Source organism: Hyperolius riggenbachi, chromosome 2 (assembly GCF_040937935.1).
Source record: "Hyperolius riggenbachi isolate aHypRig1 chromosome 2, aHypRig1.pri, whole genome shotgun sequence".
Classification (NCBI taxonomy): Eukaryota; Metazoa; Chordata; class Amphibia; order Anura; family Hyperoliidae; genus Hyperolius; species Hyperolius riggenbachi.
In genome coordinates, this window is record NC_090647.1 from 325,008,881 (window position 1) to 325,033,868 (window position 24,988).

Here is a 24,988-nt window from a genome sequence, read left to right on the forward strand (position 1 = left end):
ACTAAACAGAGAAGACCGAAGCAAGAAAGACAGTGAGGAAATATCTGGTAAGTCAATGCAGATACTGTACAGCAATTTACATCTGTGCTTAAACTATCTGCAATAACTGAGATGGAACAGTATTGCGTTCAACGTGGCCAGGTGGATATCCAGCAGCCTATTATATTTAACAATTTTAGACTTTTCAAGTTAATCTGAAGTGATTTTGGGAAAAAAGGTCAGATATTCACCTATGTTGAGGAAAGGCTCGGGATCCCATAGTCTTCCCGTTCCACTGCTGTCTCTATTATTGAAGTCATTTGACCAGCTGGTTGAATAATCCTTTTAGACTCCTTATGAAGTCTTTGTAAGTACTTGTGTCCCGAGTACTTCCAAAGATGAGCGGGTCCGTACTACGCACCCGCAAGTCCAGGCTCGCACATGTGCAGTAGGGATGTGCCAATCATTGGGAGCACTGGGAGACGCAAGGGCTTTCAAGGAGTCCTGAAGGTGCAGAATGTCAACGGTGGGCAGCCAAGGACCAAGGGTATGGAGAGAGGACCGGGTAGACTCTGTGGGACAGAGAGCCTTCATTCTACATTGGTGAGTATCTAACTTTTATTTTCAGCGTCGCTTCACATTTGCTTTAAATTGCTGTACTATATCCTCCTCTTCTGCCTGAAAGTTTCTTACAAATGGCGCAAATTAAACCCAAGATTCACCTGAGAGTTAATTCCTATCAAACCTCTTTTCTCTGATGTATAATCACTCCAAATATGTTCATATAGTTAGTCATATAAATTGAAAAGAACTGAATGAACAAATCGGCAGGAAGTTGTATTGGGGAATCTGGGGTATTAGAGAGAATTTAGTCCCCTTTCCAGAGAAAAGGTTGGCAAATTACTACTACCCTAATCTCTCCACCACCATGCTGTTTTTACTGTATGCTTGTAGGGGCTCAAGCTGTCTGCTGCCTGTTACTTTCCTGCTACCGAACTTGGGAGTCTTCATCACCTCCATGTAAAAAACATTGTTTATCATAACTGTCTGTTTTATTATTGCAGAAGAGACAGTATTGTTCTGGAAGGGGATCTCTGATGTTGGACTTATGGATGAAGTTATCAACAAGGTCCAAAATGAAATAGAGGATCTCTTGAGTGGTGTCCAACAGCGAATTGAACAGACTCCTTTTCAAGCTTCAGGTGTTTTTAATTTTTATCCAAACCCCAGATAAATAACATGACACACGGTCTAGTTTACCAGGATTGTCAGCAGAGTGCAGGGGCTAGACTTGTCCGTCCGTCCTCAATGTGTAGTCCCTTCTAACGTGATCCAGGAGAGGGAATATGGGAAGAACACCACAGATGCCTGAGACACATTAAAGCATAGAATCGGAACTGTGCTTTATTCACAACATCCGATTACAAGGACGAATATGCCTTATGTCAGACCTTGTTGGGCAGCTTACACAGGGCTGCTGTCAGGGCTTTTACATGCAAATTTCCACTGACTTCAAAGGGAGCAAATAGCACCTAGGAGCTGCTTATTAATCTGGAAGATGATTGATTAGCAAGCAACTGTTGGCTTTAACTCTTGCCAATCCTTTTTACCAGAATAGCCATGTGTAATCCTCCCTACTGACTGTTCTCTCATTGCACTGAATCTTGATATTGTTTGCTTATTTGTTTCCCCACATTTTTGTGAAAAGCTGTTCCATTTTGTTATGCCACTATGCAGGGGCAGCCTGAGCACCTGTACCAGGGCCCTTTAGTGCTGGGGTCCCCTTTCCTTGGGTCTCACACACACACACACACACACTTACACTTACTTTTTTGATCCCTGGAGCCCCTGCTACAAGTTCCTTCATATGTCTGTGGCTCCATGCTCCTCTATCTTCATCCTCACAGGGGTGCCTCTCCTACATGACCTGGTGCATGCTTACATAATAACATTTGCCGGGTCATGGAGGAGAGGGCCCCACTGGGAAGATGAAGACCAGCGTGCACAGAGCCATGGACATATGGAGGAGCACATGCCAATCAGAACAGTTGAGCCGATATCAGAGATCAGAGGCCCCTGGGGTCAAAATAAAGTTGAGGGGCCCTAGTGGGGTGTTGTGGAACTTGGCAGCCCCTAATGCAGCTGAAGGGGAGGGTTAAGGGTCTGTCAGAGGGTACCCCGGATTAATTTTGCCCAGGGGCCCTATTGTACCTAAAACCAGCCTTGCCACTGAGTATCTATATATATTTGTTTTTTCTTTCCTTTTTGTAGATGCCACCTTACTCAGTAACATTGCTAATACATTTGGTCTCCTGGATACGGTGCAGAAAGTTTTGGAGGAAAGGAGGAGTCAAACAGGCCAGAATGAACAGTATCAATATACACTGGCAGGTGAGTTTTATGTCACAAATAACCAAGGTTCTCTTCACACCAGGGCAGTTTCTAGGCTAAATTTCACCCAGGGCAAGGGTGTAAAAATCCCCCCCCCCCCCGCCCCCCATGGAGCCAGGCATAGGTGCCCGCAGTATAGGTTAGCTACGTAGGTGCCTCCAGTATAGGGTAGCCTGTATAGTTGTCCCCATTATAGGTTAGATAGGTACTTGCCCCCGGTATAGGTTAGATAGGTAGGTGCCTGCAGTATAGGTTAGCTACGTAGGTGCCTCCAGTAAAGGGTAGCCCATATAGTTGCCCCCAGTATGGGTAAGATAGGTAGGTGCCTGCAGTATGGGTTAGATATGTAGGTTCCCCCAGTATGGGTTAGATCGGTAGGTTCCCCCAGTATGGGTTAGATCGGTAGGTTCACCCAGTATGGGTTAGATAGGTATGTTCCTGCAGTTTAGGTTAGATAGGTAGGTTCCCGCAGTATAGGTTAGATAGGTTCCCGCAGTATAGGTTAGTTAGGTAGGTTTCCCGCAGTATAGGTTAGATATGTAGGTTCCCGCAGTATAGGTTAGTTAGGTAGGTTCCCGCAGTATGGGTTAGATAGGCAGGATCCCGCAATATAGGTTAGTTAGGTAGGTTTACGCAGTTTAAGTTAGTTAGGTAGGTTCCAGAAGTTTAGGTCAGTTAGGTAGGTTCCAGCAGTTTAGGTTAGTTAGGTAGGTGCCCGCAGTTTAGGTTAGTTAGGTAGGTTCCCGCAGTTCAGGTCAGTTAGGTAGGTTCCCGCAGTTTAGGCCAGTTAGGTAGGTTCCCGCAGTTTAGGTCAGTTAGGTAGGTTCCCGCAATTTAGGTCAGTTAGGTAGGTTCCCGCAATTTAGGTTAGTTAGGTAGGTTCCCGCAGTTTAGGTTAGTTAGGTAGGTTCCCGCTGTTTAGGTCAGTTAGGTAGTTGCCAGCTGTTTAGGTCAGTTAGGTAGGTGCCAGCTGTTTAGGTCAGTTAGGTAGGTGCCAGCAGTTTAGGTCAGTTAGGTAGGTGCCCGCAGTTGTGTGGCAGGCTGGGGGAGCGGACATAATAGTTACAACTCGCCTCCTTCCGCCGAACCCGCGCTGCTCAATGTCCTTCCTTTCCCGGCATCTGTCTCAGTAGCAGCGGAGCAATACGTCATCACAGGGGGCGCTGTTACCAGGACAGACGCTAGGAGAGGAAAGACATTGAAGCTGCGGGGGAACGGCTGGAGAACGTGAGTTGCAACTATTATGTCTGTTCCCCCGGCCCCGGCGCCCCCCTCCTGCCGCAAAATAAAGCTCCCCGGGCGATGGCACGTGTCGCACGCCCATAGAAACGGGGCTGCCCCACACTACAGACCTACTTGTTTTCTGAGCATAAAGAAACTGCTTGTGGTCAGCTACAGTTCCCTTCTACTTAATGTGTAATAAAGCGTTTAGCCCTGGATGGTTATAAAGGCTATGTGTACCCTTCATCACCCTGCCTGCTATAAGAATGAATTTTTCAGTTCACACAGATGGCTGCCGATGCTGAATGCTTTTCTGCTATCTGGCAGAAAAGTGTTTAGCATTGGTTGCCGGCATTTCGTCGTCTTGTCATGTTTTGAGCCCCTAAAAGGACACTGAGCTGCGAATGTAGCCAGCTCTAGTACCTACACGCAGCATCTTGGGAAAACTATCAACCATGATGCGAACAAAGGTAATCTACTGTAAATGCATTGAAAGGAATGCTTAGATACATCTTAATGCAGGACGCAGTAAATGTCATGCACAGCTGCAGGCAGTCATCCCTCTGAACCGGCCCTTAATCTTCATGAAAACACTAGAATTTTTGTGGGAAGGTTTAGTATTTCCACACAAAGCAGGGAGAAGGAGTTGAGACTTGAGTCAGCTGTAGTGCTGCAGAGTACTGGCCACAAGTAAACTCTTATGCTGGGAATACACGTTACGTTTTTGCGGAGAATCGTTCCTATAGATGCCTTCGATAAAATTCCGACATGTCCGATTCTCCACTCAATTCTGTTCCGCTCGATTTCTCAAAGTGAATGGAAAAAAGATAAGAAAAACGAGCAGAGAATCGAATGGCTGATTGTGCGGAGTATCGAACGCAAAAAACGTAACTTGTATTCCCAGCATTAGACATTGGGTGGGGTTAGGTGATATGTGCACACAGGGAAACTTGCTGCTGCCTCTTTATAGCTCCTCCCTGTTTTGTTAATAGGTAAGGTGGGGAAGAGTTTGGACAGGTGTCTCCAATAAAATTGCACTGCTATCCCTACAGAAAGTAGAGCTAGTGAAGCTATTAACCAGGTATTTAAACATATTTTCTGCAAAAAGTACAGATGTGTAATGCTGAAAAACCCCAGGCTAATTAATGCAAATTTAACACATTAAATTAAAAAAAAAAGCTGTGAAGATGAACTAGGGCTTTAACCCTTTCCCTGCCAGCCGATTTGTCCTAACATCTACTGTCAAGCCATTTTTAGACATTTTGCACTCATTAGGTTTACTTACGATTTTTCACAAGAAAACCTACATGAAAACGGACATATTATTTATTGCTTTTTTTCCTTAACCACTTGAGGACCTAGGGCTTTCTACCCCTTAAGGACCGGCCACTTTTTTTCCATTCAGACCACTGCAGCTTTCACTGTTTATTGCTCGCTCATACAACCTACCACCTAAATGAATTTTGGCTCCTTTTCTTGTCACTAATAAAGCTTTCTTTTGGTGCTATTTGATTGCTCCTGCGATTTTTACTTTTTATTATATTCATCAAAAAAGACATGAATTTTGGCAAAAAAATGATTTTTTTTAACTTTCTGTGCTGACATTTTTCAAATAAAGTGAAATTTCTGTATACATGCAGCACGAAAAATGTGGACAAACATGTTTTTGATAAAAAAACCCATTCAGTGTATATTTATTGGTTTGGGTAAAAGTTATAGCGTTTACAAACTATGGTGCAAAAAGTGAATTTTCCCATTTTCAAGCATCTCTGACTTTTCTGACCCCCTGTCATGTTTCATGAGGGGCTAGAATTCCAGGATAGTATAAATACCCCCCAAATGACCCCATTTTGGAAAGAAGACATCCCAAAGTATTCACTGAGAGGCATAGTGAGTTCATAGAAGATATTATTTTCCCAGAACGTCATTTCGGACAGCACCCCTGGATGAGACCTGTCTCCCTCCCCACTGTGGACAGGAAACTGTTAAAAGAAGAATTTGCATAAGCAATAGGCAGCCACATATAAGATACTACACCTGACACAGTACCTCAGTTTAGTTTCCTGTCCCGGACGGGATGCATGGGAGAGGTCTCCAGGAGTGCCATCCATGTCAGGCGGCAGGGGCAGCGTTTTCCAGGGCTCCAAGCAGCGCTGTTCAGTGAACAGTCAGGAGCCCTGCAGCGTGGAGGAGGCTTCTCCATCGGAGGCAGCAACTTTATGCGCGCATGTGCGTGCATTGGAGAGAGTTCACTTCCGGTTGAACCGGAGGTAGTCACGCGCTGGCGTCCCGCGTGATCTGAAGTCTGAGCCGGCCGGCAGGGGCCGCGGCGGTGATTAGGAATCGGCATACAGCTGATTCCTTAAGGTAAGAAGCTGATTAAGCATATGCTTAGCCGGCAGGGGCCGCATGCATAATTGGATCAGCTGCATCAAATCAGCAGCACAGCTATAAGTTTGTAGAGTCCATGATGCACTCTGGTTTGTGGCTGGGATCATGGAGGACGCCTCTGGGTCAGCTCCTGCACAATCTGCTGAATCTGCCCAGGATCCCTCTCTGGCAAGTAGATGTGATTATGTTTCTTCTGCTTGGCTGGATGTATGTTATGTATAGAGGGATTTGTCTAATGGCTGGCTATTGTTTATTATGTTTTATATCCAAAAGACATAAGACTGAGAAGGTTGAAAAGTCTGAAAAATCTTCTACTCAGTCCAGTCAGCATGGATTGGCAACTCTGAATGGAAATGGTGCCAGTATTGTACAGAGAAGGTCCACAGCAATAGGAAATTAAAGATTCTGCTATTGCTTCTACCGCCTCAGCTGCTTCAGATGGGCCTGGGACTAGTACTGCTATGGCTTATCTACCTGTTATAGCTAATCCATCATCTCCTATGTTGTCTGCACCTCTAACTATGCCTCCTGCTTCCAAGAGACATAGGCCTCTATTTATTGAGCATTCCTGCATGCGGTAATGCTCAAAACAGCTGACTTTACCCACCATTTAGTAAAGTGTGCATTCATAAAACCTGTGTCCGCATGAAAATCTATAATTCCTGAGCAGGTGTGGGAAATTAACACCTTGTGTGGAGATTATCACAACACAGGTCACTGAAGGTTAATTCATAAAAATTAAAGCAGGCAAATGTGAGCAGAGAAACCCTGGCTGTTTAGAGAAGGCGATAAGCCAGCAATAACAGGCAAGCTAATGGAGAGACAGACCTCCCAGGCAGCTGCAGTGAGAGCAGAACAAACTGCATCCCAGAATACCCAGGCTGTGTTTTTAACCCCTTGGGTACCTGTTTTCAGATAAATTTCACATCAGAAAACCTGCATGTGTAACATTCTTGAAGTTCTTCTAAGCTGCAGCAATTAAATAGATTGTTTAAAAGAACTAGACAGATTCAGGGCAAGGAGAGGCAATTTAAACAAAAATGCACATGTAAAGGAATGCTGGGGCTGCCTCCTTTATAGTAACTCTCTCTGCACAGAGAAAATGTATCAAACTAGGAGGAAGATTTGAGTAAAACTGACTAAGGGCCTTTTTTTCATTACCCTGCGAGTTAAGATTTGATTCTGATCACGAGGTACGTTAAACTAATGGAAACTGCAGCAGCAATTTCCATTAGTGCAATCTGATTGCGATGCGATTTGGACAAAGCACAATCGTCATCCTCCTGCATTGTATGCAATTGAGCTGTACTAGAAGTATAGTAGCGCAATCGCATAGTGGAAATTGAAGTACGATTGGGATCGCAAATGTGGTTGCGATCGCATTTTATAGTGGAAAAGAGCCCTAACTGCAATGTTTTTTCCTGAATTAATGAAAGACTTACTAATAGGTATTAAGTCTGAGCAGAAATCTTTGACACCTTTAGATCAAATGTATGAGAGTTTGGCGGATCCTCATTCTCGGTTTATTCCAGTCCATTCTACTTTTAAGATTAGGATTAAGGAGTCGGATAATCCTAGGAAAATTTTTTTTTTTGGCCCAGATCATTATCTAAATGTTGTTTTTCTCCTGAAGATCAGGGTTTTTGGGAACCCCACCTAAATTAGATCCATATTTTTCAAGGGTATCAAACAAAACTGACCTACTTTTTTGAGGATTTCTGGGAAATTTTGAATGATTTCCCTAAAGTTTGGAATGCTTCCAATTATCTAGTGGACGCTTCAGATGATACGGTTAAACTTATGGCCAGAACTACGGCATTAGTTAATTCAGCCAGAAGAGGTGTATGGGTAAAAACTTGGAATGATGACAATTCTTCAAAATCAAGTTATGTGGTGTACCTTGTGAAGGGGGTCTGCTGTTTGAGTCAGTTAGACAACCCTCTAGACAGAACGGCAGACACACATGTTAAAAAAAAAAAAAAAAAAAAGATTCCTGTTAAAGGAATTCTATCGATTCACATATTTTCAATTGACACAGGAATTGTTTGGGAAGTGTTGCTAAGTACTGGTGTATACATTTTTAGTAGCAACCTCTTTGTTTACTGTTATCAAAATGCTTTCAGTGTTTGTTTGATATTTGCTTTCTGTAGTCCGATATGCAACTCTGGCTGTGCATTGAAGTAGACACCCCTTCTGCAATTGATTTGTCCCAATATAGCTAATCCTACCCTCAGTAAATTACAGCTTTTGCCTCTGATATTTAACATGAAAGGTAGGGAAATGTTTACACAGCAACTTAGACATTATTTGTACATTGTCATTTTAGAACACTTGGGTATTGATAGTATTCCTTTAAGAAAGGACCTTTTCAAAGTAAACGGTCCTTTCGTCCCTCCTTCTAAGAATAAGTCAGATCCCTAGTCCTCTAAGGGCAGGAGATGGGCTCTCTACAAGTCACAGAAGCCTAAGGGCCTGTTCAGACTGCACACGTTTCCAGCTGCGTTTTGGAAACGCGTGCAGAAGGCCAACACGCACGACATCAGACAGTGCATAGAGTGCACTGTCTGATGTTCACACTGCATGCGTTCCGGACCTGTGCGGTCCGGGAACGCATGCTGCACGCAGATTTAGCAAAAAACGCGCGGCTGTCCCATTCACTTTTCAGTGATGGGATCAGCCACGCAACGTCGTACGCGTTGCGTTCCGCATGCGTGGCCGTCCGCGTTTGTAATGTGAACCGGCCCTAAGTCCAACTTCACTTTTACTAAGAAGTCAGATAAGCAATGACGCTAGTATTCCAGTGAGATGGAGAATTGCAAATTTCAAAACATGGCAACTACAGTGCACAAAATATTGGTTATTTAGGCTTTTCACAGTGGGACGTTACAGGCGCAGGTTAGAGCAGCCTGTAACGCAGCCCAGCTCACAGTAATGAAAAATCAATGGGCTGTTCACAGTGCCCACGTTGTGTTACACTGTAACGCTGGACGTTTAAAGAAAGTGCAGCATGCTGTGCGTTATACACGGTTTTAGCCGCATTAGACTGTTTGCATATGCTCAATAATGTGTGGTTTTGTTTTTTCTTGCAGGAGAGGAGGGGAGAGTCCGCTGTTGTGGCCAGCCACATGACTAATTAATATGCACTGCAGTGTTAACTTCCTGGAGCGGCCGCTTATTGGCTGGCAGGACCACGTGATGCGGAGTTTTCCGATCACGTGCTCTCCAGTCTTTTGCCGCATGCGCCGTTTTCGTCCGATAGTATGCGTCAAAAAGTACGCATCACAGACCCATCAGGAGACGCATAACGTGGCTCTAAATAGCGTCCAACTTCAAAGCTCACATGCGTTGCATTGGGGGCACGTTATGTGACCTTAGCGTCGCATCTAACGCAACGTCTTAGTGGGAAAGAGCCTTTAAGGTGTTTTTTTTTTTTTTTGGAGGGATACAGAATAGAGTTCAGCCAGCCTCCTCTTCAGGACTTTTGCATTACTCCCCGCTTGCAGGACCAAATAAAGTTTTCAGCCCTACAATCGAAAGTCCTTTCCCTGTTTAAAAAAAAAAAAAAAAAAAAAAGGGTAATTCGAGAAGTACCGAAATGTCAGAGGACAGGGATTCTATTGCCCTGTGTTTTTTCTAGTAAAGGAGCTACAGGGAAATTATCAGTTCATACTAAATTTAAAGAGTCTAAACCAGAAGGTAAAATACAGAAAATTCAGGATGGATTTGATCTATTATTCATCTTTTACAGAAGGACGATTTCCTAACCTTTCTAGACCAAAAGGATGCGTATCTTCAATTACCGATACATCTGTCTTCTCAATAGTACTTAAGGTTTGCCATCCAGATGGAGGAAGAGGTAAGATTGTATCAGTTTAATGCTTTGCCCTTCGGATTATCCTCAGCTCCAGGGTTGTTTATGAAGGTAATGTCTGGGGTTCTGGCTACACTTAGACAGAGAAAGGTTAACATTTTGGGTTACCTTGATTTTCTGTTTTGGTGGACATCTCCCAATTCGGTAAGAGATCAGATTGTTGCGACAATAGTCTTACTACAAGATCTAGGTTGGATCATTAATTGGGAGAAATCTTCTTTAATTAAATCCTACACAGATTATAAATTTGTTTGGGCTATTTCATTAGCATATCAGACACAGGGGAAGCAATTCAATTCTATCATGGCTCATTCCACAAGAGGAATTTCGACTTCCTGGGCAGAGAGGGCAGGGGCCTCTATAGATCAGATCTGCAGAGCTGCGACCTGGTCAAGTCACAATACGTTTGTAAAGCACTATCGCCTTAATGTATCTGCCTCTGCAGGGTTATCCTTCAGAAGGAAAGTTTTGCAAGCTGTGGTCCCACCCTAAGGTTTTAACTCTTGTATATCGTCTCATCCAGGGGTGCTGTCCGAAATGACGTTCTGGGAAAGACCACTTTACTTACGGTAAAGTCTTTTCCAGTAGTCATGAGGACAGCACCCCTGCAACCCGCCCTTATTTGGGTAGGAAAGAGAAATAAGTTTGTGTAAGCATCATTAAATGTCCGTGTCATCTTTTTATTAACTGAGGTACTGTGTCAGGTGTAGTATCTTATATGTGGCTGCCTATTGCTTATGCAAATTCTTCTTTTAACAGTTTCCTGTCCACAGTGGGGAGGGAGACAGGTCTCATCCAGGGGTGCTGTCCTCATGACTACTGGAAAAGACTTTACCGTAAGTAAAGTGGTCTTTTTGTCACAAGTAAGCGGAAAATGACACTTTGTGAGGAAAAAAAAAAAAAAAGTTTCCATTTCTTCTAACTGGCGACAAAAAAAAATGAAATCTGCCACGGACTCACCATGCCCCTCTCTGAATACCTTGAAGGGTCTACTTTCCAAAATGGGGTCATTTGTGGGGTGTGTTTACTGTCCTGACATTTTGGGGGGTGCTAAATTGTAAGCACCCCTGTAAAGCCTAAAGGTGCTCATTGGACTTTGGACCCCTTAGCGCAGTTAGGCTGCAAAAAAGTGCCACACATGTGGTATTGCCGTACTCAGGAGAAGTAGTATAATGTGTTTTGGGGTGTATTTTTACACATACCCATGCTGGGTGGGAGAAATATCTCTGTAAATGACAATTTGTTAATTTTTTTTACACACAATTGTCCATTTACAGAGATATTTCTCCCACTCAGCATGGGTATGTGTAAAAATACACCCCAAAACACATTATACTACTTCTCCTGAGTACGGCGATACCACATGTGTGGCACTTTTTTGCACCCTAACCGCGCTAAGGGGCCCAAAGTCCAATGAGTACTTTTAGGATTTCACAGGTCATTTTGCGACATTTGCTTTCGAGACGACTCCTCACGGTTTAGGGCCCCTAAAATGCCAGGGCAGTATAGGAACCCCACAAATGACCCCATTTTAGAAAGAAGACACCCCAAGGTATTCCGTTAGGAGTATGGTGAGTTCATAGAAGATTTTATTTTTTTGTCACAAGTTAGCGGAAATTGATTTGTATTGTTTTTTTTCACAAAGTGTCATTTTCCGCTAACTTGTGACAAAAAATAAAATCTTCTATGAATTTACCATAGTCCTAACAGAATACCTTGGGGTGTCTTCTTTCTAAAATGGGGTCATTTGTGGGGTTCCTATACTGCCCTGGCATTTTAGGGGCCCTAAACCGTGAGGAGTAGTCTTGAAAGAAAATGTCGCAAAATGACCTGTGAAATCCTAAAGGTACTCATTGGACGTTGGGCCCCTTAGCGCACTTAGGGTGTAAAAAAGTGCCACACGTGGTACCGCCGTACTCAGGAGAAGTAGTATAATGTGTTTTGGGGTGTATTTTTACACATACCCATGCTGGGTGGGAGAAATATCTCTGTAAATGACAATCTTTTGATTTTTTTTTTACACACAATTGTCCATTTACAGAGAGATTTCTCCCACCCAGCATGGGTATGTGTAAAAATACACCCCAAAACACATTATACTACTTCTCCTGAGTACGGCGATACCACATGTGTGACACTTTTTTGCAGCCTAGGTGCGCTAAGGGGCCCAACGTCCTATTCACAGGTCATTTTGAGGCATTTGTTTTCTAGACTACTCCTCGCGGTTTAGGGCCCCTAAAATGCCAGGGCAGTATAGGAACCCCACAAGTGACCCCATTTTAGAAAGAAGACACCCCAAGGTATTCTGTTAGGTGTATGACGAGTTCATAGAAGATTTTATTTTTTGTCAAAAGTTAGCGGAAAGTGACACTTTGTGGAAAAAAAACCAATAAAAATCAATTTCCGCTAACTTTTGACAAAAAATAAAATCTTCTATGAACTCGTCATACACCTAACAGAATACCTTGGGGTGTCTTTTTTTCTAAAATGGGCACACTTGTGGGGTTCCTATACCGCCCTGGCATTTTACGGGCCCAAAACCGTGAGTAGTCTGGAAACCAAATGTCTCAAAATGACTGTTCAGGGGTATAAGCATCTGCAAATTTTGATGACAGGTGGTCTATGAGGGGGCGAATTTTGTGGAACCGGTCATAAGCAGGGTGGCCTTTTAGATGACAGGTTGTATTGGGCCTGATCTGATGGATAGGAGTGCTAGGGGGGTGCCAGAAGGGTGATTGATGGGTGTCTCAGGGGGTGGTTAGAGGGGAGAATAGATGCAATCAATGCACTGGGGAGGTGATCGGAAGGGGGTCTGAGGGGGATCTGAGGGTTTGGCCAAGTGATCAGGAGCCCACACGGGGCAAATTAGGGCCTGATCTGATGGGTAGGTGTGCTAGGGGGTGACAGGAGGTGATTGATGGGTGTCTCAAGGTGTGATTAGAGGGGAGAATAGATGCAAGCAATGCACTGGCGAGGTGATCAGGGCTGGGGTCTGAGGGCATTCTGAGGGTGTGGGCGGGTGATTGAGTGCCCTAGGGGCAGATAGGGGTCTAATCTGATAGGTAGCAGTGACAGGGGGTGATTGATGGGTAATTAGTGGGTGTTTAGGGTAGAGAACAGATGTGAACACTGCACTTGGGAGGTGATCGGCCGTCGGATCTGCGGGCGATCTATTGGTGTGGGTGGGTGATCAGATTGCCCGCAAGGGGCAGGTTAGGGGCTGATTGATGGGTGGCAGTGACAGCGGGTGATTGATGGGTGGCAGTGACAGGGGGTGATTGATGGGTGGCAGTGACAGGGGGTGATTGATGGGTGATTAATAGGTGATTGACAGGTAATCAGTGGGTTATTACAGGGGAGAACGGATGTAAATATTGCACTGGCGAATTGATAAGGGGGGGTCTGAGGGCAATCTGAGCGTGTAGGCGGGTGATTGGGTGCCCGCAAGGGGCTGATCTGATGGGTAACAGTGACAGGTGGTGATAGGGGGTGATTGATGGGTAATTAGTGGGTGTTTAGAGGAGAGAATAGATGTAAACGCTGCGCTTGGGTGGTGATCTGATGTTGGATCTGCGGGCGATCTATTGGTGTGGGTGGGTAATCAGATTGCCCGCAAGGGGCAGGTTAGGGGCTGATTGTTGGGTGGCAGTGACAGGGGGTGATTGATGGGTGATAGGTGATTGGCAGGTGATTGACAGGTGATCAGTGGGTTATTACAGGGAAGGATAGATGTAAATAATGCCCTGGCGAATTGATAAGGGGGGGTCTGAGGGTAATCTGAGCGTGTAGGCGGGTGATTGGGTGCCCGCAAGGGGCAGATTAGGGTCTGATCTGATAGGTAACAGTGATAGGGGGTGATTGATGGGTAATTAGTGGGTGTTTAGAGAAGATAACAGATGTAAACAATACATTTGGGAGGTAATCTGACGGCGGGTTTGCGGGCGATCTAATGGTGTGGGTGGGTGATCAGATTGCCCGCAAGGGGCAGGTTAGGGGCTGATTGTTGGGTGGCAGTGACAGGGGGTGATTGATGGGTGATAGGTGATTGGCAGGTGATTGACAGGTGATCAGTGGGTTATTACAGGGAAGAACAGATGTAATGAATACACTGGTGAATTGATAAGGGGGGGTCTGAGGGCAATCTGAGCGTGTGGGCGGGTGATTGGGTGCCCGCAAGGGGCAGATTAGGGTCTGATCTGATAGGTAAAAGTGACAGGTGGTGATAGGGGGTGATTGATGGGTGATTGATGGGTAATTAGTGGGTGTTTAGAGGAGAGAATAGATGTAAACAATGGATTTGGGAGGTGATCTGATGTCGGATCTGCGGGCGATCTATTGGTGTGGGGGGGGGTGATCAGATTGCCCGCAAGGGGCAGGTTAGGGGCTGATTGATGGGTGGCAGTGACAGGGGGTGATTGACGGGTGAGTGACAGGTGATTGACAGGTGATCAGGGGGGATAGATGCATACAGTACATGGGGGGGGGGGTCTGGGGAGAATCTGAGGGGTGGGGGGGTGATCAGGAGGGAGCAGGGGGCAGGGGGAGGTATAAAAAAAAAAATAGCGTTGACAGATAGTGACAGGGAGTGATTGATGGGTGATTAGGGGGGTGATTGGGTGCAAACAGGGGTCTGGGGGGTGGGCAGGGGGGGGTCTGATGGGTGTTGTGGGCAATCTGGGGCGGGGGGGGGAGAAAATCAGTGTGCTTGGTGCAGACTAGGGTGGCTGCAGCCTGCCCTGGTGGTCCCTCGGACACTGGGACCACCAGGGCAGGAGGCAGCCTGTATAATACACTTTGTAAACATTACAAAGTGTATTATACACTTTGTATGCGGCGATCGTCGGGTTAACATCCCGCCGGCGCTTCCGTATGGCCGGCGGGATGTTGCGGCGAGTGAGCGGCGACAGGCGGAGGATCGCGTCACGGATGACGCGATCGCTCCGCCCATGCCCAAACAAGGACCGCCGCATTTTGTCAATACGGTGGTCCTTGCGGCGTCTACTTCCCGGCTGCCATTTGTCTATACGGCGGTCGGGAAGTAGTTAATGAATTGGGCTTGAATACTGAAATAAAATGTTGTACTTTTTCTGGAAATATAAAACATTTTTGGAGTAAAATATGTAAAAAAAAAGTGTTAAAAAATATTTTTTTATTTCAAAGAATATTTACTGCCAAAAATGGTACTGCTTGTAAAACCCTGATTCTGCTGAATCGAACGATTAAAAAATATGTATTTGTATCCAACTTTTCCTGTACTGGAATAGTTGCGCAAGTACAGGTAGCCAGTAAATGTGGCCTGGAATAGGTGTCTCCTCTGGCAGCAGGCATCTCTCTGGACGCCTGATCTCTGTATGACACGTATGTAATCGCACATCGTACAGGAAGAAAAGAGGAGACTTCTGCCGACGGGGGACATGTGGCATGGAACAAGTGATAGGGTGAGTAATTACACACCAGCCACTGCTCCAGCATTGCATGGAGGCAGAGGAGGGGAGCCCATGGGGAGGGAGAATGACTTCCCCCGGGGACAAAATGCCAAATAACATACTAGGTATGTTCGCAGTTGGAGCCTTTTCCAGCCTTAACGTACCTAGAACGTGCTTGGCAGGGAAAGGGTTAAAGGACCACTATCATGAATTTAAGGTCAATTCTGTAAAGGCGTAGTAAGAGCATTAAATTATGCAAAACCTCACTCCTCGGCAGGTATACTGGCTACACCTTATAAAGTGGACAATGGTTTACAAAATTGTAGACAATGAAAAAAAATCAAAAGTACCAAAGACCTTGAGCTAATCAACTATGGTCAGCTGAAGAAAAACCATACCTCTGCCGTGGAATGGGAGTGTTTCAAGTGACACCCACGCAACACCCTCCACACCAAACACAGAACTTTGCAAGACTGACTTGCTGGTCATTGTAGTGCATATACAGCTGACATCCCACAAATGATCTAGCCAAATCCTGCAGTGTGTTTGGTGAGGATGACAGGTGAGTGTAAGCGCTGCTGCCTACACGCTGCATGTTGGTCATTCCAAAATCAATCGCTGTTATTGCCACACACTTGACCCGCTGCTGATTGAGCGATATCTTCTGGGCATCATTTGTGGCATTGATTTCTAGAAGATTTGATTAGTGATCAAATCTGCCAGATATCAACAGGAAAAGTTAAGTGTATGTCCACCTTTAGCTGAATTTCAGTCTTAACAGGTCAGTAGTAGTGGATTTGGCAATGGAATGGCACAGAACAGAAACACCAACCACCCACCCTCCAGTGAAGAGAACAGGAAAAAGGCACCTCTCATATTTATATCACTTCATGCTTCCTTCTGTGAGAGTGCAGAAATTTTTTAGGCATTTAAAATGTCACTTGGTTTTGTTAAAAAGGCAGTGGGAGTGTGACGTTCTATCTTTTTTTTTTTTTTAGTGTTTGAGGGGAAAACACTTTTGGATCGAGTCTGGTAAAAAGAGCGCTGGGCAGCCGAGGACATTTGGGTGCCCCGTAGGCCCTGGTGTAAATTACAGCTAAAGCAGCGCTCAGTGAGTAATCTGGGCGCTGGCAAAAAGCCAATTTGCAGTTTGTTTGACAGCAATAGCTGGAAGCCGATTTGCATTTTACCTCCACTGTACAGCGCCTTGGAGGGGAAATTTGCCACACTAGGGTGAGCTGTTTTTTTGGCTTCACCCTGAGCCCAAATTACCCTGTGCCCTTTTTTTACATGTATGCCTTTTGGATGATGACATAGTGTTTTACCTTTTGTCTGAACATACTATAATTTTTGGTCTGGCAGATCTTGAACGGCAATTGGAAGAGCAGAAGAAGCAGGAAGGCAGCCAGTCACCCATTCTTCAAAATGTTGTCCTGATGCCAGTGAGCACTCCCAAGCCTCCAAAGAGGCCACGACTCCAGCGTCCAGCTTCTGCTGGCACTTTGAGCACACCTTCATCTCAGCCGCAATACACAGTGCTGTCTCCTCTCACGTTAGCCCCTGTTGGACAGCAGTTCTCATTAGGAGGCTTACGCTACACTACGGTTCTGGGCAAAACTGGAGATGGAGATGCCCTCACTGTATTAACAGCAGACCTGCAGGACGCTGGAGCTTTGAGCGGTGTTATGAGTCCTGTGGAGCTTGTTGCTATGGACTCAGGACTTGAACAAGATGGAGTTGGTGAGGAGGGACAAACTATTATTCAGATTGATCCAGCACCAGATCCTGAAGGAGGTTCCAAAGTGATGGAGCTTGGTGATGGAAAGATGTTAGGAGTCAGCCACCACGATGGGGTCCATGATGTGGAAATTGTGGTGCTGGAAGAAGACTAACTGCAAAAGTAGCAGAGACCATTGCGTTAAAGTTATTAAGAAATGTTAATTTATTATAGTGATTAGGTCATTTTATTTTTGCAAGTATATAGATTCTAGCTATTGAAAAGAGTTAGCAGACTTTTGAGATGGAGCCTACATCACTTCCCTGAAACTTTTTAACATATATTCTTGCAGCATTTGTGTTTGTGCTGTGCATAGCTTAAAAAAGACTAAAATGTTGAAAAATGTTTTTTTTTATTAAAATAACTAATGTATTACTATATCCTGTTTAAAATGTACACCTACAAAACCGAGCTTTTAATTCCAGGTGTGCAGGTTGCTCTTGCCCAGCTTAAAGTAACTTTGCATGAGAGACTCTTGAAAGCTGCCAATCTGACTTCCTTAAAGCACAACTGAAGTGAGAGGGATATGGAGGCTGCCATATTTATTTCCTTTTAAAGAATACCAGTTGCCTGGCTATCCTGCTGATCCTCAGCCTCTAATACTTTTAGCCATAGACCCTGAACAAGCATACAGCAGATCAGGTGTTTCTGACATCAGATCTGACAAGATTAGCTGCATGCATGTTTCTGTAGTTATTCAGAAACTACTGCAGCCATATAGATCAGCAGGGCTGCCAGGCAATGGTATTGTTTAAAAGGAAATAAGTGTGACAGTCTCCATATTCTTCTTGCTTCAGTTGTGCTTTAAGAAAATGTCTGAGAGCAGAAGGATATTATTGCATGTGAAGGATGGCCTGAAGTTTATTGAAGTTTATCTTTCTAAAGTTGCCCATCAATGGTACAATTTTTAGTGAACAAACATATTTTCGATCAGATTTAGGTAATATTGTATGAGAGCAGAAAAGTTAGTAGGCCCAATTTGATCCTGAACGATTGTATCATTGATTGCTGTCTTAAATAATCGATAGGTGTTGTGTATGTTTTTCATACATGCAATTGTTTTTTTTATGAGTGCAAGTTGGATTCTTTAATTCTGTGGATATATAAAATACAATATTTTCTTTCAATCTGAAAGATCTTATCGAAAATATGAATTTACTAAAAATTGCACCGCTAATGATCACCTTTTTAGATTGGCTTCTTCCCAGACGCAGGAAGCATCACTACTTCCCCTATATTATTAACCTACCACTAGACCAGTGATCTGCAAACTTGGCTCTCCAACTGTTAAAGAGAATCCGTATTGTTAAAATCGCACAAAAGTAAACATACCAGTGCGTTAGGGGACATCTCCTATTCTCCTCTGTCACAATTTCACCGCTCCCCGCCGCATTAAAAGTAGTCAAAAACAATTTTAAATAGTTTGTTTATAAACAAACAAAATGGCCACCAAAACAGGAAGTAGGTTGATGTACCGCATGTCCACACATAGAAAATACATCCATACACAAGCATGCTGTATTCACCCTTCCTTTTGTATCTTAACCACTTTACCCCCACGCGTACGGATTTCTCCGCCCCTTTTTTCCCTCCTAAAAAACCAGGGACGGAGAAATCCGTACCTTCCGCGCTCCCGCCGCTCGTGCGCGCGCACCCGCCGCTCGTGCACGCCGCCGCCCGCTCGCCCGGAGATCAATGAACGGGAAAATCCATTCCCGTTCGTTGATCTAAGCCCCCGCAATGGTCTGCTGCTTCTTTCAGAAACAGCGAGATCATTGTGAGTCTCCCAGCCTCCTACTGCTTCCTGTAAGCGTCCTTCCGGACGCTTACAGGTCACATGTAAACAAGCACTCTGTGGCCATCTTGTGGCCAAATAGTAAACTACACCCTAAAAGCATTTTACATATACAAACATTACATTTGCACAATAAATTAACTCATTACCTCCCACACTCCAAAATTTTTATTTATTTTTTTTGTAGTTAAAAAAAACAAAAAACAAAAAAAAAAACAATAAAAAAAAAAAAAAAAAATAGTTACCTTAGGGACTGAACTTTTTAAATATTTATGTCAAGAGGGTATAACACTGTTACTTTATAAACTGCGGGCTTGTAATTAGGGATGGATGCAAAACTGAAAAAAATGCACCTTTATTTCCAAATAAAATATTGTCGCCAAACATTGTGATAGGGACATAATTTAAATGGTTTTATAACCAGGACAAATGGGTTAATACATTTCATGGGTTTTAATTACAGTAGCATGCTTTATTTAAAAACTATAATGGCCGAAAACTGAAAAATAATAATTTTTTCCCACATTTTTTCCTATTTCCCCATTAAAACACATTTAGAATAAAATAATTCTTGGCATAATGTCCCACCTATAGAAAGCCTAATTGGTGGCGAAAAAAACAAGATCTAGTTCATTTCATTGGGATAAGTAATAATAAAGTTATAGACGAATGAATGGAAGGAGCGCTGAAAGGTGAAAATTGCTCTGGTGGTCAGGGGGTAAAACCCCTCAGTGGTGAAGTGGTTAAGTGATCACTTGTGTGTTTACCTTCTGTCCCCTGCAGCTGAGCTCTCCTGCACTGAATACTAGTGACAGGCTGTGAGGCTGATCCTTTCTTCCTGTCTGTAATTCCTCTGTATGTGTCAGCCAGCTCCTTTCACAGCCTATAACAGAGGAGGATTTTTATCCAGCTCTCTTCTATCACTGATAAGATAGCAGAGAAGCTGCTGGCTTATGTAAATAAGGGCTGGTTCACACGGGCGTCTGCTGAGCTTTTGCTTGGCATTGCGTTCAAACGCCAGCGTTTAAAAGCTAGCTTTTGAAAAGCGTTCAAGGCTAGCAGTTCTGGTCTCTGCTATTGTTTCCTCGCGTTTACTGCCTCTGAAAGCAGCATGTTGCTTTTGAGACTAGACGCAACGCTGGGCTCTACTGCCAGGCTTTCATGAAAGCCTGCAAAAGCCAGCTCTAAACGCTGCCATTCACTTGCATGGGATGGCAGTAGATCCCAAAAAACGCTACGTCTGAAACGTTGCGTAAAACGCCCGTCTGAACCAGCCCTAACACACACACACACACACACGGGAGTGTGCATAGAGTGGCCTGGAAAGTGGTGTGCATAAACAGACCAGCACGGAAGAGTTGGCAGCCTTCCAGACACAGGGCGACAAGTCTGACGGGGAAAGATACATTGATTTATTACAGAGACAATGATAGTAGAAAGTGCTGCAGTAAGCCAGAGCACATAAGAACAGGTTTAGGAACTTGTAGGATGGTAGAAAAAACATTGTAATTTTTGTTACGGAGTCTCTTTAAACACTTCGCATCCAGACCTTGTTTTCCCCTTATTGACCAGAGCAGTTTTGACGTTTTAGCTATGTCCCTATTCAATCAGCAATAACTTTATCCCTACTCACAACACGTAAATGATGTACATATCGTTTTTTTCAGGATAAACTAGACTTTCACTGGGGGATATTTTGTCCCGAGAATTTTTTTCTTTTCTGCTCATTTTAGCGGGAAAAAAGAGGGGAAAACGTTAAAATTGCATTATTTCTCAGGTTTTCTTCAATTCTAGTAAAAAATACAAAGTGCTACAGTAGGTAAAAGACATGCCATCAATATTAAGTCCCCCAAGGATAGATAGCCAGATGTGTGCCCAGTATCAGACCCCCCCCCAGTATAGCCAGATGTGCCCCCCAATATCCGCCTCCATTATAGCCAGATATGCCCCCGCATTTGCGACCCCCACATATATTTATACAGCTGCGTATCCCAAATAAGCACCCCTCATTCTAGCCAGATGTGTCCCCAGGATCAGTGTTCCCCATTATAGCCAGATGTGCCCCCAGGATTAGCGCCCCCGCCCCATTATTGCATATGTGCCCCCCAGCATTAAGTTATGTCCCTCAGGACCATCAGATGTGCCCCCCATAATGAAAACCCCCACCCCATTACCCTGATGGGCCCCAATAATAATTTCACCCCCCCCCTTCAAATTTTAAACCCCCACCCTCTGTTATGGGCAGCCTGATGTGCCCCCCCCCCCAGATCGTAAAAAAAATGCCCCTGCAAGATGAATATCTCACCTTGCCAGGTTCCTGCGATCATCCTGCAGCTCCAGCCTCCATTCTCCGCTCTTCACTCAGCCCTGTGACGCTGAATATCCGGGTCCCGGCTTGATGACGTCATCAAGCCGGGACCCGGATATTCAGCGTCACAGGGCTCAGTGCACCGCGGAGAATGGAGGCTGGAGCTGCAGGATGATCGCAGGAACCAGTTCAGGTAAGATATTCATCTTGCAGGGGCGTTTTTTTTACGATCTGGCCACGGAGGGGGAAAGATAAATGATCACGCTGTTTGCTACAGCGGTGATCATTCATCCGCGGGGGGGGGGGGGGGGGTCACTAATTGGCTACAAGGGAACATGTTCCCTTTTGCCAATTAGCAAGGCAGCTGACAGTGCCGGGGGGTGCGCTCTGAAGCGCACCTGTTCCTGCACAACAGCGCTGCAAGCAGGTCAGTATATCTACGTCGCTGTGGCTTGGAGGGTGCCACAGCTGACGTAGATATACTGTAGTGGAGGGGAAAGTGGTTAAGGAACTACAAGTCCCACAATGCATTGCGGGAGTCTGACAGCCACAGTCATGATTCATAAAGGCAAATGCATTGTGGGACTTGTAGTTCCTTAACAGCTGGAGAGCCAAGTTTGCAGATCACTGCACTAGACCTACCTTCAGTGGTTCTGTACTGTGCATCTAAGCTGGACAGTGGCCACCATTCACTAAGCTCCTCTCCTGTCTTTAATAAAGAGTCTGTGCTGTTGTTACTGTTATCACCATGGTGATAAAGCATTTAGTATTCACTAAGCAATTTACCTCAGGCAAACCTTTAGGGCCCTTTCACACCAGAGGGATTTTTCGGCGTTTTAACGCCACGGCCGAAGTTGGCGTTTTGCTAGCTAAAAGAAAGTCCATAGACTTTCATTTTACCTTTCACATCTAACTCGGCGTTTTGGAGCGTTGCGTTTCACTGCTCCCAGGAGCTTTTTCAGGGCTGTTTACAGCCGAAGTTGGCTGTTGGCGTTTCAATGATAGTCAATGGAAAACGCCAACTTCAGCCTTTTCAAAGCCTTTTCAAAGCGTTTTACAGCTATCTTGATCACTTATTTTTATAGAAGAAAAAAAAAAGGACGTTTTCATATGGGCTGTAAAACTCTTTCAAAACGCTTTGAAAACGCTTTGAAAACGCTATGTATTGGCGTTTAGCAAAAGGCTGACTTTCAGCCTTTTCTACCGCAGCCTCTAGTGTGAAAGAGCCCTTAAATAAGGATCCTGTCCTTAAATTAAGGAGTGATTTCTAAAGTTAAAGCAAACCTGAAGTGAAAAAAAAAAATAAGGAAAATAACATTAGTAGCACAGAAAAGCTCGTATTTTTTTCAGTTATATAGCTTTTTTTTTTAATTACTGGAAAACAATATGGAGACACTTTTCTTTGCTACTAATGTTCTATTTCTTAGCGGTATAACACATACTATTCATTATCTCAGGGGTACCCATTAGGTAGATCGCGAAGGACTTCTTGGTAGATCCCGACCCCACTACATTTTCCATTCTGTGTATACAAATGTGCTCCTAAAATTGTACATAGGTAGATCATTTTGACTTGCTAATTTTTCAAAGTAGCTCACAAGCCAAAAAAGTGTGGGCACCTCTGCATTATCTCATAAGTTTTATTTTTGCTTCAGGTTTGCTTTAAGATTTCAATCTTTAAAATAACAGAATGTTAGACAGGATGTTAACTTCTCACACACTTTACAGTTATCACTTGCCTCCCTGTGAATCATTGCCTGACCTGAGCTGTCGTTAAAGTGAACCTCCAGACTAAAATTCTACTCCGCAGCACTGAAAAGGCTTGGTGTTTCTTTTTACAGGTTCACAGCATCAGAACTTTCTTTTTCTTACCAAAGCCTAATTTTTAGCTGCTTAGAAGCTAAGCTCTGCCCCATCAAAGAATACCGCCCAGGCATTTTTCTCTGATGCTGCGCAAAGCATGATGGGATTTATGTTTTTGTGGCCTAGCAACTGGGAGATCAGGACAGTTGGAACTGTCTCATGCTCCCTGTCACCTCCTTTCAACCAAAAAGATGGCTGCCCTCATGAAATCAGTGTTACTAGAGACTGCAGTGTAAAGGATTTTGAGCAGTCTGCTTTATTTTTTTAATGGTTTGTGCAGAAGGTGGCTCTGTATAGAAAGAAAGATGCACACAGACACCAAGTGTAGATAAACGCACACAGACACAGCTCTCTAATGCTGGGGATACACGGTACGTTTCTGTACCGTGTATCGACCAGCTGATAATATTCAGCTGGCCCGATCATTCCGCTCGACCCTCGCCCGCTCTTTCCCCGCTGGCGGACAATGGCAGGGAATTGAGCGATAAGGAAGTGCCGGCGGGGACGAGCGGCAATCGATGCGCATGCAGGGGCCGCTGTCTCGATCCGGGGCACAAAAAACGTGCCATGTATGCCTGGCATTATGCCTAGTACACACCATACAATTTTCTGTTAGATTTACCTGCCAGATAGATCATTTCTAACATGTTGGAAATTATCTATCTAACCAACTATCTGCCTAGCAATTAAGCATTGTTCTACTCAGCAGGAGCTAACCAGAAGACAATGCACCAGAGATAATAACCAGTCTCTACCAGTACTTTACAGAAAATAATCTACTTACAGAAAATCTAACAGAAAATTGTATGGTGTGTACTAGGCATTACACAGGCTAGCTGTAATTGTCCTAGCAGCAGGTGGTGTGGAGCTACATCCTGCCTGTGTGTGCTTCTCCCCTCCCTATCTACTACATGTGAGAAAAACCGCAATAGCAGCATAGGGGGCGATATTTTGGCTGGGAACGCGAAGTATCACTCGCATTCCCATGCCTGTCGGGTCCTGACGGCGAAACTGGAGCATCACAGAGACACGGCAAGGGCACCGATCGGCTGCAGGGGGCTGAGGGAAGCTCCAGGTGAGTAAAACTTTTTTTTTTTTACTAGGCTTAAAGGAGTTATCAGGGATTTTTATAGAAAATAAACGCTACTTACCGGGGGCTTTCTCCAGCCCCAAGCTCCCAGGACCTCCCTCGCCTGCGCAGTCCGCTCCGGCCCACGTGGCGGTGATTGACAGCACCGCTTGCGCAGGCACAGTACAGAGCGACCCGTCAGGGACCGGGTCGGAGCTCCGGCGAACGGCTGAATGCAGAGCTGCAGCGAGGGAGGTCCTGGGAGCTTGAGGCTGGAGGAAGCCCCCGGTAAGTAGCGTTTATTTTCTATAAAAATCCCTGATAATTCCTTTAAGGTTCACTTTAAGGCGTGTACACACGCCATACTTCCGCAAACCACGGGTCCACCAGACCCTCCCGCTGGGCGGACGTTCTGCCGACAGTAGTACGTGTGTACGTGCTGTCGGCAGACTGATGAGGCTTATCAGTCTGCCGACAGCGCATACTCGTACTACTGTCGGCAGAACGTCCGCCCAGCTGGAGGATCTGATGGACTCGTCGTTTGCGGAAGTATGGTGTGTCTACACGCCTTAAAAATACCGATTGATGTGTTGTGATAAGTTTTCACATTTCTTATTATCACTAGTATGATCTTAATGAATTGTGGCCGGTATCTTTCCTGAAAGGCTTTAACCTGGCTGCAGTTGCCAGTGGAATGTCTTCAAGAATTAATGGGGCACTACAGCGAAAAACTGTAAAATTTTAAATATGTGCAAACATACAAATTAGAAGTACATTTTTCCAGAGTAAAATGAGCTATAAATTACTTTTCTCCTATGTTGTCACTTACAGTAGGTTGTAGAAATCTTACAGAAGTGACAGGTTTTGGACTAGTCCATCTCTTTATAGGGGATTCTC

General features: G+C 44.6%; 1 protein-coding gene across 1 annotated transcript in view; it reads left to right on the top strand.

The window, feature by feature from the left end:
- GMEB1 (glucocorticoid modulatory element binding protein 1) overlaps positions 1 to 17,434 on the top strand; it is a 35,081-nt gene extending 17,647 nt beyond the window's left edge. The window contains exons 7-10 of the mRNA XM_068269267.1: positions 1 to 47; positions 1,044 to 1,181; positions 2,251 to 2,370; positions 16,642 to 17,434. The exon at positions 1 to 47 is cut by the window's left edge and continues 85 nt beyond it. Coding sequence (XP_068125368.1) covers positions 1 to 47; positions 1,044 to 1,181; positions 2,251 to 2,370; positions 16,642 to 17,171 — 835 coding nt within the window. The 3' untranslated portion in view covers positions 17,172 to 17,434. The remainder of the gene's footprint in view (positions 48 to 1,043; positions 1,182 to 2,250; positions 2,371 to 16,641) is intronic.
- Positions 17,435 to 24,988: the final 7,554 nt, after the last annotated feature.